This window comes from Talaromyces amestolkiae (genome assembly GCF_001896365.1).
Source record: "Talaromyces amestolkiae strain CIB chromosome Unknown scaffold6.1, whole genome shotgun sequence".
Lineage (NCBI taxonomy): Eukaryota > Fungi > Ascomycota > Eurotiomycetes > Eurotiales > Trichocomaceae > Talaromyces > Talaromyces amestolkiae.
The window spans coordinates 1,194,711-1,206,881 of NW_024468042.1; the positions used below are offsets into that span (position 1 = coordinate 1,194,711).

Below are 12,171 nucleotides of genomic sequence, written 5' to 3' on the forward strand. Positions count from 1 at the left end.
CTATGTTTATACCTATATCCATCGATCTACTACTACTTGATCGCGTGTACACTTTCCGTTTTTGTCCAAGACTACTAGGGCTCTGTCGAAGAGTCTCTTGTCAACAAGTACTATCAGAAAGTCTTTGACAAGGATGATCATACAGCCAGAGCTGACCGTGTACCCGAGAATCAGCCGGATCAATGATTCATGTCACTATGAACTATTACTCAACAGCGAAGAAAAACAGACTGCATGCTCTACTCGCCCATCCATTACCCATTACCTAATTCCTAGGTACTTGCAATTATTCACGGTAACAGCGGAAGCAGCAAAAATGCTGAATGGCAGCTGGTCCTGACAATTTGATATAATGCCGAACACGGAATTAGATCTCGCTTACCAATATCTACTACTCCTACTACTAGTCACTGTATATACTTACTACTTGACAGGTCTGTGCCACTGATGCCGGCAGATCTAATGTTGAGCGACAAATCTGTTACTCAAAACAATCACGCCTAGTGGGATGGACGAAATGGAGTTGGCAAACTTGGTTATCCCGGCCGAACCCACCGCATCCCCATGGTTGGTGGCCATCTGATTCCCTAGGAACTCGTGCCCTGTGGTTGGTCCTGGGCGACTCCATCGATGTGCTCCGAAGGCCAGACCATTCGTATTTTGGGTGTAGTCAGGGTTTGGCAGTGTCCCCGCCCTTGCATCACCACAAAAGCATGTCCCAGCGAGTAAATCGATTGGACCGACAGGAACAGCGTGTGAGCGAGCAGGCGATTAGTACCCATGGCAAATACTATTAATACCGCGACATACTACACACAAAGATTTCATTTTTTTTCTCTGATCTCTTCAACTTCGTTTTCGTGGCATGCTTTACCTCAAAAGATCAAAATTCCCAGTAAGTGCGACGTAAATATTCCCCAAAAGTTCAAAGCAACTTAGTCATCATTCAACTCGCACGTGTTTTTGGGCAATTGACTGAGCGAAACGGCAGGCTCACGGGTTGAATCTTGCGTGATCGCTGCACTGCTGGCGTGCTCTTCCAGGAACGTTTTTTTCTGCCTCTCTCATTCGACCAGCTGAAATTGGCCTGCGATCAGTGGAGACTTTGATCCAATCGCTCATTGATCTTCGACTAATCGATCATGTCGGCTAAGCCTATCTTTGTCGCTACCCATCCCAGGGCATGCTCAACGGCTTTTGAACGGGTATGCACTAGACTGTGTACATCCCCCAAGTATGGGACCAGATGAAACTGACTAGTGTGGACGGAGAATAGGTTTTCATGACCCGCAAGGATTCTCTGCAGTGCATCCACGAACCATTCGGAGATGCTTTTTACTTCGGCCCTGAACGGCTGAGTACGAGATACGAGGACGACAAGGAAGCTCGCGTGGCAAGCGGCTTTAGCACCTCTACGTTCAAGTCCATCTTTGATCGAATCGAAAGAGAAGCCACTGAGGTATGCCGATCTGCTTTCTTTGCATTGTCTCGTCCTCCCGCATGTCAAGCAGCTTTGACCAAGATCTGTATTTCTGCATCGTCGTATTGTCAACAATTTTCGCTATTTTCGTCGCACAGACTCTAATTAACTGACCTGTCAGGGCAAACGAGTCTTTATCAAAGACATCATCCACTACTTGGTCCCTCCTGATGGAAAACCAGCCAGCATCGCTCCCTCCCTTTTCAAGGTGAAGCGCGGCATTGGCACCAATGGCGAGAGCAACGGCCTCACCAACGGCCACGTCGACACTGAAAAAGTCAATGGCGTGGCCACGAATGGAGGAGCTTCAGTCAAAGCTGAAGTCCCTCCATACCCTTATGCGACCGAAGCAGAGCCAGAAAACCCAACGGTGGTCCCTCTGGAGCTTCTGTCCAAATTCCATTTCACTTTTCTCATCCGCGATCCGCACTACAGCATTCCGTCCTACTTTCGATGCACAATCCCTCCGTTAGACGACGTGACTGGCTTCCATGATTTTTCTCCATCCGAGGCTGGGTACGACGAAGTCCGTCGCGTCTTTGAGTACTTGCGCAAAGTCGGTCTAGTTGGCCCCCGTGTCGCGACTACGCATGCAGAAGATGCAGCCAATAAGGAGACGAACGGAACCACTCACCAGCGCAATGGTTCATCTCACAAAGGGGGCGTCGAAATTTGTGTCGTCGACGCAGACGACCTATTGGACAACCCGTCTCTTATGATTGAGACATATTGCAAGAGCGTCGGCATCCCATTTGAGCCTAAGATGCTCCGTTGGGACACGGAGGAAGACCACGCCGCTGCCCGAGCAGCCTTCGAAAAGTGGAAGGGCTTTCACGAGGATGCCATCGCGTCTAGGGAACTAAAGCCTCGTGCTCATGTGAGTTCACCTGTACAAATGACGCGAATTAAGCAAGACTGACTCAAACAGGCCAAGCTTTTCAAATCCGAGGAAGAGTTCGATGCCGAATGGCGCGAGAAATTCGGTGAAAAGGGCGCGAAGATCATTCGAGAAACGGTCAATCGCAACATGGCGGATTACCATTACATGAAGCAGTTTGCGCTGAAGGTCTAATTTAGCCGATAAAATGGTTCCCACCTTACTGGGAAGAGGATACGATTCAAATTGTTCACTGCAGGAATGATTTATTGCTTTTCCCATAATGACGATTAATGACGGCCTATGATTGAACTCAATTCCGGGGAATTTTTCTATTATTACCAGATTGTTTTCCAAATCCCCGTTACGTTTGCTACGATTTTTACTTGCTTGCTGTTCATGAGGCCTAGCATCCTGAGTAGTCGCATCAACAAAGCGAACCACATTATACCTAGGTATTCTGTGACGGCAATAAAAAATATAACTTATCAAGCAGGTCATATTGATATTCGGGCAGCACTGCAGTCAATACATGCAGGTAATTCATGGCCCAGCTCATGAAATAACGTAAATAAAGCAATATATCCGATCCTTATCTAGACGCACATAACCCGATAACAAAACAAAGGACTCGAACGAGCCAAACGAACCAAACTGATCATACATATACACGACAAAACACTGCTAGATGTAATACACAAAACGAAGCCTACACTATCGAGAATCTATGTTTATACAGCGGCATAGCCCCCCCTCGAGCCCCCAGAGCCTTGTAATGTATTAATCACTCGACGCAGCCAATCATTGAAAAGATAGGGAACGTCTCGGATCGTGTCGGCGTGAGGGAGCAAGTCCCAGCCTCGGGCGCCGTACCGGTTGTAGTTGAGCCAGGAGCCGAAGATGAGGTACGCTGCGGTGCAGAGGAAGAGACTGCGCATACCAATTAGCAACGTATCAGACGAGATAAACACAAAATCAGGGAGGGCATACATTATAATCAACCACGTAAAGAATCCCCAATGACCACCACCACTACCATTTCCACCCCCAGAACCGGGATTCTCTCGTTTATAGTCCTCACATGCATATTGCGTTTTCCAGTCTAGACGCAAGACAAACCCTTCCTTGTCGTCGACGAGACCGAAACTTTGGAATGTGAGACTCGATGTTTTGGGTTCAGGTTTATCATCTCCTTCATTATCACCGTCTTTCGGCTTGTCGTCATCGTCGTCAGCGTCGTCACGACGGGATTTGGACTCAATAGCCTGATCCAAATCATCATCATTCTTAAGCCCCTCCAAACCCGTTCGATCAGGATAACATTGAAAATCAATTATAGCTGACGCGGGATATTTCTTCTTCAATTCCGGTTCTGTTATTGTGCCGCCCGAGATCTTGATCCGGACCCCCTCCGTTTCTGGGTCGAGCGATTTCAAGAGATTGATTTCGACGTCTTTGGATCCGCCGCCAAGCGAGTTCTCGTAGCCGGCGATGGGGAGGGCTTTCAAGGGATCGGACCGTCCGTCGGAGTAGAGTATATGTTCGAAGCCGCAGACTATTCTACCGTCAGCCGTTATATTCACACATACTCACCAACCAAAGAAGAGGGGCAATGGGGTGCACGTACTGTTCCGCGATGTCCCGCATTTAACACCCTCCCTCGTCGCAGCGCCCTTGAGGGTATTGCAAATGTTCAGCACGTAAGTTGTGTTTGTGGAGAAGTCGTCGAATTCTTGGAAATCGGTGATTTCGTGTACGCCGCCGAGAGGGCTGAGGTCAAATTTGATTTTGTCGGCGATGATGTTTGCGCAGTCTAGGCTGATCGCGTGCGTGAGGGATGGGAGGAGGAGGAGTGTTGATGCCAGACTGGCGAGGGTGGTGTGTTGTGTTTGAGGACGCATGGTGGGCGTGTTTCGTTGTGTGGGGAGACGGAAATGAATGTGGTGGTTGAGGTGTTAGAAGAGAAGGACAATCAGCTCCGGGCCCATCGGTCTATTAGAATGAAAGGACCTATGTAGATGGGTTGGAAAAACAGGGGTTCGGTTTGGGTGCAGAGAAGTTGAAGATGATGATGACGGCTTGAAGCCAAGGCTGCTAAGAATTAAGGCCTGAAACACGGGTGGTGATTGGTCGGTGGACCTAGGAGGGCGTTTCTCTTGAAGATCGGCGAGAAACCGACAATTCTGGGTTAATAAACGAAGGAATAGTCATCAAGAAATGAAGATGGTCCAGGAAATGTGGATAAGGTTCAATATGGAAATTGCTGGTTGAAATATCATGATGGTCTGTATGATGATGTCACGCGACTAGCTGGATGGACTCGACAGCTGACAACCACCTCGACAGAAGCTGTAATGATTAGAATAACGGTTGCATAATCTCGGATCTTAGAAGACACATACAAATTCAAAGTCGAAATCAGAATCTTTGTTCTTCTGGCGTGTTTTGCCGTTGAAGACATGTGTAACACTAAATACGACCTTGATACGCAATTCTAATATGTCATCTCGAAGCATACACACACAACTCAGCGAGCTTGGTAAGCCGTAATACAGCAAAAAATACACATACATCCTCGTGCACGGACCACATGCGGGACGATTCAAAGCGATCAACTTTATATCCATTTCTCCAACGCACCACATACAAAACAATCCACCAAATCAGGGAGCAGTTAGCCTCGCACACCAATCCCTCATTTCGGACTTCTTCACATCCAACAGCCAAAATGCTACAACATCGAATGGTACGTCAATCCCTCAAGATTTCTCATGATAGTGCGCAATAGCAACATCCCACTTTCTCCTATCCCATAAGAATCATCCGATCATATACATGAAAATATAAAACCAACACAACCACTTACTAACTACCGGGAAAAAGTTATCGAAAGATGAGGAGGCCGCAACAGGCACCGAAGATACTGAAGTCCGTCGCGAAGATCAGGACAAGATCAATCGGTTCAGTAGACTGCATCAACGGGAGACTGTGCTCGAGGAGAGGTTGAAAGCTAAGCAGGTCAGTCTCTTTACTCACCTAAAATACCATGTCTGATATATTTACTGATGTATTGAGTAGAAAGATAAAGAAGATCTCGAAGAAGTCTCGACGGAGTTGGAACTTGCGGATGAAGATGAACTCGTTCCGTGTGTCTCTCTCTCTCCAAACCATCTGACCTGTACACAGCTAATGCATTTGATAGATACAAGATAGGAGATTCATTTATCCATCTCCCACTTGAACAAGCGCAGACCTTACTGTCTACATCCACAGATGAAATTGACACTGAAGTCTCGCGTCTAGAGGATGCGTTGGGTGAGATACGTGAGGAGCTGAGTGGATTGAAAGCTGCGCTATATGCGCGGTTTGGGAAGGCTATCAATTTGGATGTTTAATTTCTTTCCTTCGCTTCCATTCTCGGTATGAGTTATGAAAGGAAGAGAGGTGACTTTCGGTCATGCATAGCTAGATTAGTCTATGAAACATGCACGCAGCATCACTCAGAGGATACTGCATGAAAATGATCCAAATAAATAGCCAGAAAAGTTGTGTCTGAGTTATAGTGTAGGAGAACGCTATGCATGATCAACATCAGTACCAAATGGTATTTGCAATCCACCCCGTCTTCGTAAGTCAATAGTATCGTACAGGCTCTACTACATCAAATAGAAAGTCGTTGCTCATTCCAAGACAACAATATCAAGAACTCCCCGCATCGTTTTCACAAACCGAACCGGTCTGATAGGTTAAACGCCTTCGCAAATACCGAACCAGACAGATATCTTCCCGCTAATGCGACATATAATTCGTACGAACAAAAAGAAATCTCAAACTAAATAATGTTGGCGATGGTCATGCGCGAATTGGGCGCACTCGATCTCGAAGTGCTGCTTGCCGACTCCTCAATCTTGAGAGCAGGGGCAGCAATCCTGACTGGTGGGACGTCTCGACGGTCATAACTGCGCTGGCGTAATTCACCAGCCAGGTATTGCAGAGTTCCTTCGATCCAGTCCCAACCCTCCCATTCCGCATCGTTGGATGTCCTGCTTCCCACTCCAGGGGCCGAAGAAACATATGGCGGTGATTGCGATGGCACATTTTCTAACTGTGTTCCCGTCTCGCTTCCTTGCCAGATCCAACTACCGGTCGCGGTACTCTGCATATCTCCTGACACGTACGCGAGCATCTCTTCGTCTCGGTCAATTGGGGTCGAGTCATTACGTCGTAGGCGGTCCAACAAAATCCTCAGGAAGAAAGCAACATAACGACCGCAAGACGCCATGGCGATATGGTGATCGCCAATAACCTTGCAAGCTTGTACACATACCGAAGCTGCCGCAAAGTCTTCCCTGAAAATCAAAATCAACAAGCAGCGCCAGATATGATTACACAACATAGTCGACGCTGATGATGCCAAAGATGTTTGCCAATCATTGCGCGCGCCACCGTAGACCGACGTTGGAACAACTGGCGGTGGTGAATGCATGCACCGCGATAGCACGCGAGCGGTATCCTGGGCAATCATGAAGCACTGATCCAAAGCGGGAAACCGGACATCAGCAGGGCAGTACGGCGAAATGTTATGGCGATGTAAAACGTAACGGGCATTTTGGAGGTAGATGATTGGCGCTAAAGAGCTCGGATCGAGTAGACTATCAGATTTGGGATGAAAATGGATAGGAAATGTCGCCAGACAAGCATTGAAGTGACGATCGAAGATATCGAGTGTCGCAGGACTGACAATTGGGGATCTCAGCGTCTTGGTGAGTTGTCCGATTGAGCGCACCACATGAATCGTAGCTAGTAAAGAGTTTGTGTTTGAGCCTTCGGGTAGTCTAGCCCCTTCTGCGATGAATTGCTCATCAACTGGACAGGGAAGGTCGACATCACAGTCCTGGTCATGGATTGAGATTGGTTTGCCTAGTTCGAGAGACAACAGCCTGAAAAACACCGTCAGTAGCGACTCTGATTTGCAATTGAATAATGTATCCTACCGGTCCCATGCATAGATCCCCCACCAAAGACGTCTTCTCATTTCTCGCTCGACAGTGGACCATGGACCCGACTCAATATGAAGACCGATGTCCTGTGCTATCCGAACAGCCGAACCGAGCCAAACCCAGCTTGAAGATCGGGAGTTCATCTCATAAAGAACAATACTCATGAGAAGCGAGACACGGGCCTGATCAAGTGTGAAGTCGTCCAACCATATATCAACTATCGTTTGCGATACTAATAAATATGCTTGCGCATCTTGTTGTTTGTTTGGCTCCAAAGAGTGCATCAAACCACAGGCAAAAACACCAAACAGCACCGCAGCCCACTCTCGAAGGCTTCCACGCAGTGTTCCTCGCTGGTACACTTTTTCGTACTCGGCTGTAAAGCTAGGCCAGTGAATAATCGGCAAAACCGAGTGCACATATGCGTGATATTGAGCTAGCAGTCGATCTGCGAGGCTCTTTACAGGCAGCGCCGGCCCGTTGTCTTGGATAAAGGAAGAGGGAACCACTTGTCGATACGGGGGTGGCACTTTGACAACACCAGTCCCATAGGTGCGCACGTTGGCGCGCACTCTGGAGAAATCCTGTGAAATTGGAGGGCGATGTTGTCGCACCGGTCGACCGCCGACATCTGGAAGTTTCAACACTGGTTGACCGCTGACATCAAATTCGATATCCATCACATTATCCGCCTTCAGAACGCCTGATCGAAGCTGCTGCAGTTGCTGTTTCGTACTGGTAAGCTGTTTTTCCAGGTCTTGTACTTGTCTGCCAATAGTCAGTAAGTAAAGACGCAATGGTGGTGTTGTATAACAAACTTTATTGAAGACATGCGCCTGTTTGTCTCTTTAGTGAACTGGCAACGAACCTTGCGGTTCGAACATTCTGTACAGCTCGATGATTCGGAAGCGTCGCACTGCGCATTCATGATTTAGTTGATTCGCAACCCGTAGGCGAGGACAAACCCTACCTTGACCTTGCGTTCCCGGCAAGCATCGCAGCTAGGATCCTTTCGTCTTTGCCGATAAGCTCGTTTCTGTTGAGGCTGTCCTGCGGCTCCTCCCATATGAGGCGCAAGGCTTGGTGCATCGGGAAGAGAGCCATTTCCGTCCGTCAAAACGGATGACCGATCAGCCGGAGACCCAGTTCCTGAGTCGTAAGAGTGAGCATAAGGTGAGGAAGTCGGCATAGGCAGTGTAGGGCCCTGTTGCGCCGGTGGATGCAACAAATACGCCATTTGCAATCCACTGCTAGGTCTGCTCGGGGGAGCGGATGCTAGAGCAGATGGCGGCGGCAGCGAAGTCTGAGGAGATAAAGAAGAAGCCATTGATGAACCAGAATCGTACATGTGATTTTGAGTTGATGTCGAGGCTGTGGGTGGATACGGATTCATCTTTGTCGCAAACTCGCAATCATCAGTTGCGATGCGATGCGATGCGGCTCAGTGGCGGAAAAGGCTACCCGCACGCTTAAGCGTCTGCCCTCACCATGTAGATTTGCTTCCCACGTTTTGCGCTTTCTTTTCTCTTGTCCGAGGACTTGCTTAATTAACCAAATCTGTCAAACACTAAGCTAGTCTCGAAGAATGACAGCGTCTGCTCTTCCTTGCTCGTGGTAAGCGGGGGCGAACAAAGAACTAGCAGTATATAGACGGGAGTAAAGGATGGAAAAGCTCCAAAGGACGCTACAATGTAACTACAACGAGAGTCCAGAAGCAGAAAGCGAAAGATCAAGAGCGAGTGTAGAAATGAAGAGCGGGAGGGCTGGAGTGAAGAAAGAGGAACGAAGGGCCCATCGCGGGACACTGCCAGATTCCGCCTAGCCGGGGGCTGCCTGAGGTTGCCAGTCGACCCTTAGACTTTGGTGCTAGCCATGTAAGTCAGTAAACACATACCGCATACATTATTAACGCTGTGGTAGTAATCTACCACTACCATAGTTCTGTCTGCACGAGACTTTTGGTTCGGAATTCAAACGAGCTCGCCCTCCAATCACGTCTGGTAGTTGCGTCTTAATTCGACGCTTTCCGCCGTCTAGTGTGCCTACTAAAAGGGTGGGTTGGTCTGAGTCTGACGTCTCGTCCTCTCTTTTTACAGTTTCAGAGTTTGCGACTTTCCAGCCTCTCGGAAAGACTGGTGGCAACTTTCGAGTGGATTCCCGTCAATTCTTAGTGTCTTCTGCCTTGAGACTCTTTAGTTTTGTTCTAGGTTTGCCCGGCTTGAAATACCGACAACACGGAGTATAATCAAAGATCCGTAGCTGTGTTCATAGTACATAGCAGTAAACAGCAGCACGAATCCTCTGCATTGGTATAAAGATATTTCGGATCGATGTACCTTTCGAGTACGTACAGCGTACCCAGATCGTCTCACGTTTTGTTCGTAATTGTTCTCGGGAGTCGGCGCTGTAATTAAAACCTGTACGGTCCGGTATCGCCAGAAGATACCGAAGGTACGGCTTGTCACGGTTAGACCCCAACGCTAGGCCTATGCAAATCACACTTCGGTCAGTCTCAAAGGGGCAAGACAGTCGTGAATATGGTACCCGTGATGAACCACAGCCAAGCCCATGGGTCCAACAAGCTAATCTTAAGGAGCTGCTAAAAGAGAGCCCAAAGCTCGGATTGACGCGAGCTTTGGACGCCGTTTGAACTTCACATGTACGGTACGGTACGTATATGCATGACCGGGCTGTAATTACATCGGTCATTCACAAAACTTACGTTACAGAATACTTTGGACGAACAGAATTCTTGGTCGTTCGAGAACAAAGTTTAACGATCGCCAATACTTCGACCGAGGTATGGTCGGACACACATTGAGAGTTTGAGATGTCTATGTACATACGGAGAGATTTTCACGATGGGACCGCTGCCAGGCCAGCAATAGAAAAAGCAACACAAACCCCCAACCACGTTGGAGTTGGACCCCGTCTAGCTTCGTTTCAGGCTTTTCAGCCCAGAGGCAAGTATGAAAGCGGAGACTTGAATGGGATGATCGCGGGGCGTTCCTTTTAGAATGCTTCTGGCCTTTGCACTCCGACTGGTTGCGATTTCTGCCTCTTGTGTGCCTACCTAGCAGGATGTCACTCTAGCGTATGTACGGGCGGACTCTAGCAAGGGATATTCTCCGTCGTTTGCAAGCGATTCGACAGTCAGGGATGTCCAGGCCTGGTCATAGATAGATTAAATTAAGATCCTGCCAAGCGACAAGTTATCAGCAAGTTCGTCCGTTCGACTAAAGTAGTACTACCTCGTATTTAGTTCAGATCTCCCGAGCCGTGCTAACAAATTTCATACCCTAAATTGCGTATGGAGTCGTGCACGATGCTATTGAGCCAATGGCATCACCGCTACAACACAGCCACATCAGTGGATCAAAGCGTACGTAAATCCTCGTCTGTAACCAGAACATAATCTATTCTTCTGCAACCACGGAAATTTTGCCGAATTAGCGCTGCGTTATCTGTTTTTGCTTTTCATCTTGATTCTCCCTTTCTGCGATCCCTGCCTCGGTTGGCATCCCGCCGAAGTTTCTTCTGCAGATGCATGTTGACTGGATCACGTTTGTTCTTTGCCTACCTATCTACGAACTTGCAGAACTTTGATCAGGCAAGGGCGGGATCATTAGATAATCATGAGCTCAGTCGTCATCTTCGATCCGAACCGGTAGATTTGTAGATCGTTTTCAAATGTCTAACCGTTTTCCTGGGTCCGACGGAGTACGGAGTAAGTAATCTACATCGTATGTTACTTGCTACATATTTGGTAGTCTTCTGTACTACTAGATTACCACAGTGAAGATTTGGCAATCCTTCCTTAAACCAATAAAACACAGTTTTATACCTATATGATTCGTGATTGGCAACAACCCTGGATTTTATCCTGCCGAGACCTCCGCGCGTGGGCTGTGGGGCCTCTTCTTTCTTTTGCTAAAATCCTCGGATACCGACTCTACGAGACTTGTCTGGAGCGTCCCCGTGTTGCTACGTGCGTATTCTAACCTCATGCAGATACATTCTTACTAAGTACGTCGTAGTACATATGTACCTGAACTCCGTGCGGCGTCTCTTAGCGTGAGCCATGGTGGTTGTCAATTTCGTTTTTTTTGTTGGTGATACATTAGGGCACGGCATCCTCCGTAGTCGACGATTCGTACATATACGATATCTACCGTCATTGGCTAGTTGCGGCGCAAACGAGGCAAAGTCCATCAGCCGAGTCGTATGCAAACTGAAGGGCTGAGCGCTATGTCGTTAATTGTAGTTAAAGCTTCGAGGTTATGCTGACTAGCTAGGTTTCGTTTCATCAACCGACACGACTAATCAACAGCATAAGATGGCCAATGGGGTTGAATCCTGGCTCTTTACAGTCAGCAGACTCATTAACTAAAGTTAACTAACTTAGTTATATTTAATTCATAGCTTTAACTTTAAGTAATCTAAGCTGAGAGAAAGAAGCATTCGACCTCGACCTGACCCGTGCAGCGGGTACAACCTAATACAGTAGAAGAAGCAAACAACTCCCAACTTCCCGCAGTATGTCTAGCGATTCATGTCATGTCAGGTGGTATCTCGTGGCTTCGTACCTAGTCATACACCGCCCGTTTAGCCCACCACTAGATTTAGCAAGGCACAACCATTGGATATTAAGTGGTTCTCAAGATCGGAATTTGCGTATCGAGGACGTATGGAATGATGCCATTGTAGATTACTTGAAGTGGGCTCTCTGTACGAAGTATGTCCATGTACGATCGAATATGCGGGTTACGGACGTTGTGTAACTTCGATCGCATGTGTGAGCGGATGAGCTTCTT

General features: G+C 47.8%; 4 protein-coding genes across 4 annotated transcripts; 2 read left to right on the forward strand and 2 right to left on the reverse strand.

Annotated features, from left to right (window-relative positions):
- Window positions 1-1,142: 1,142 nt before the first annotated feature.
- Window positions 1,143-2,552, forward strand: BHQ10_003966 (uncharacterized protein; the record flags this gene model as incomplete). The annotated part of the gene is made up of 4 exons (XM_040876280.1): window positions 1,143-1,205; window positions 1,277-1,459; window positions 1,602-2,357; window positions 2,409-2,552. 4 exons carry the CDS (start codon window positions 1,143-1,145, stop codon window positions 2,550-2,552), a joined length of 1,146 nt encoding a protein of 381 aa, XP_040732470.1.
- A 536-nt stretch (window positions 2,553-3,088) lies between these two features.
- Window positions 3,089-4,258, reverse strand: BHQ10_003967 (uncharacterized protein; the record flags this gene model as incomplete). Its single annotated transcript, XM_040876281.1, has 3 exons — window positions 3,089-3,287; window positions 3,348-3,912; window positions 3,985-4,258. 3 exons carry the CDS (start codon window positions 4,256-4,258, stop codon window positions 3,089-3,091), a joined length of 1,038 nt encoding a protein of 345 aa, XP_040732471.1.
- Window positions 4,259-5,085: 827 nt separating this feature from the next.
- Window positions 5,086-5,752, forward strand: BHQ10_003968 (uncharacterized protein; the record flags this gene model as incomplete). The annotated part of the gene is made up of 4 exons (XM_040876282.1): window positions 5,086-5,103; window positions 5,241-5,375; window positions 5,436-5,503; window positions 5,560-5,752. 4 exons carry the CDS (start codon window positions 5,086-5,088, stop codon window positions 5,750-5,752), a joined length of 414 nt encoding a protein of 137 aa, XP_040732472.1.
- A 437-nt stretch (window positions 5,753-6,189) lies between these two features.
- On the reverse strand, window positions 6,190-8,705 carry BHQ10_003969 (uncharacterized protein; the record flags this gene model as incomplete). The annotated part of the gene is made up of 4 exons (XM_040876283.1): window positions 6,190-7,297; window positions 7,352-8,125; window positions 8,226-8,273; window positions 8,323-8,705. 4 exons carry the CDS (start codon window positions 8,703-8,705, stop codon window positions 6,190-6,192), a joined length of 2,313 nt encoding a protein of 770 aa, XP_040732473.1.
- Between the last annotated feature and the right edge of the window lie 3,466 nt (window positions 8,706-12,171).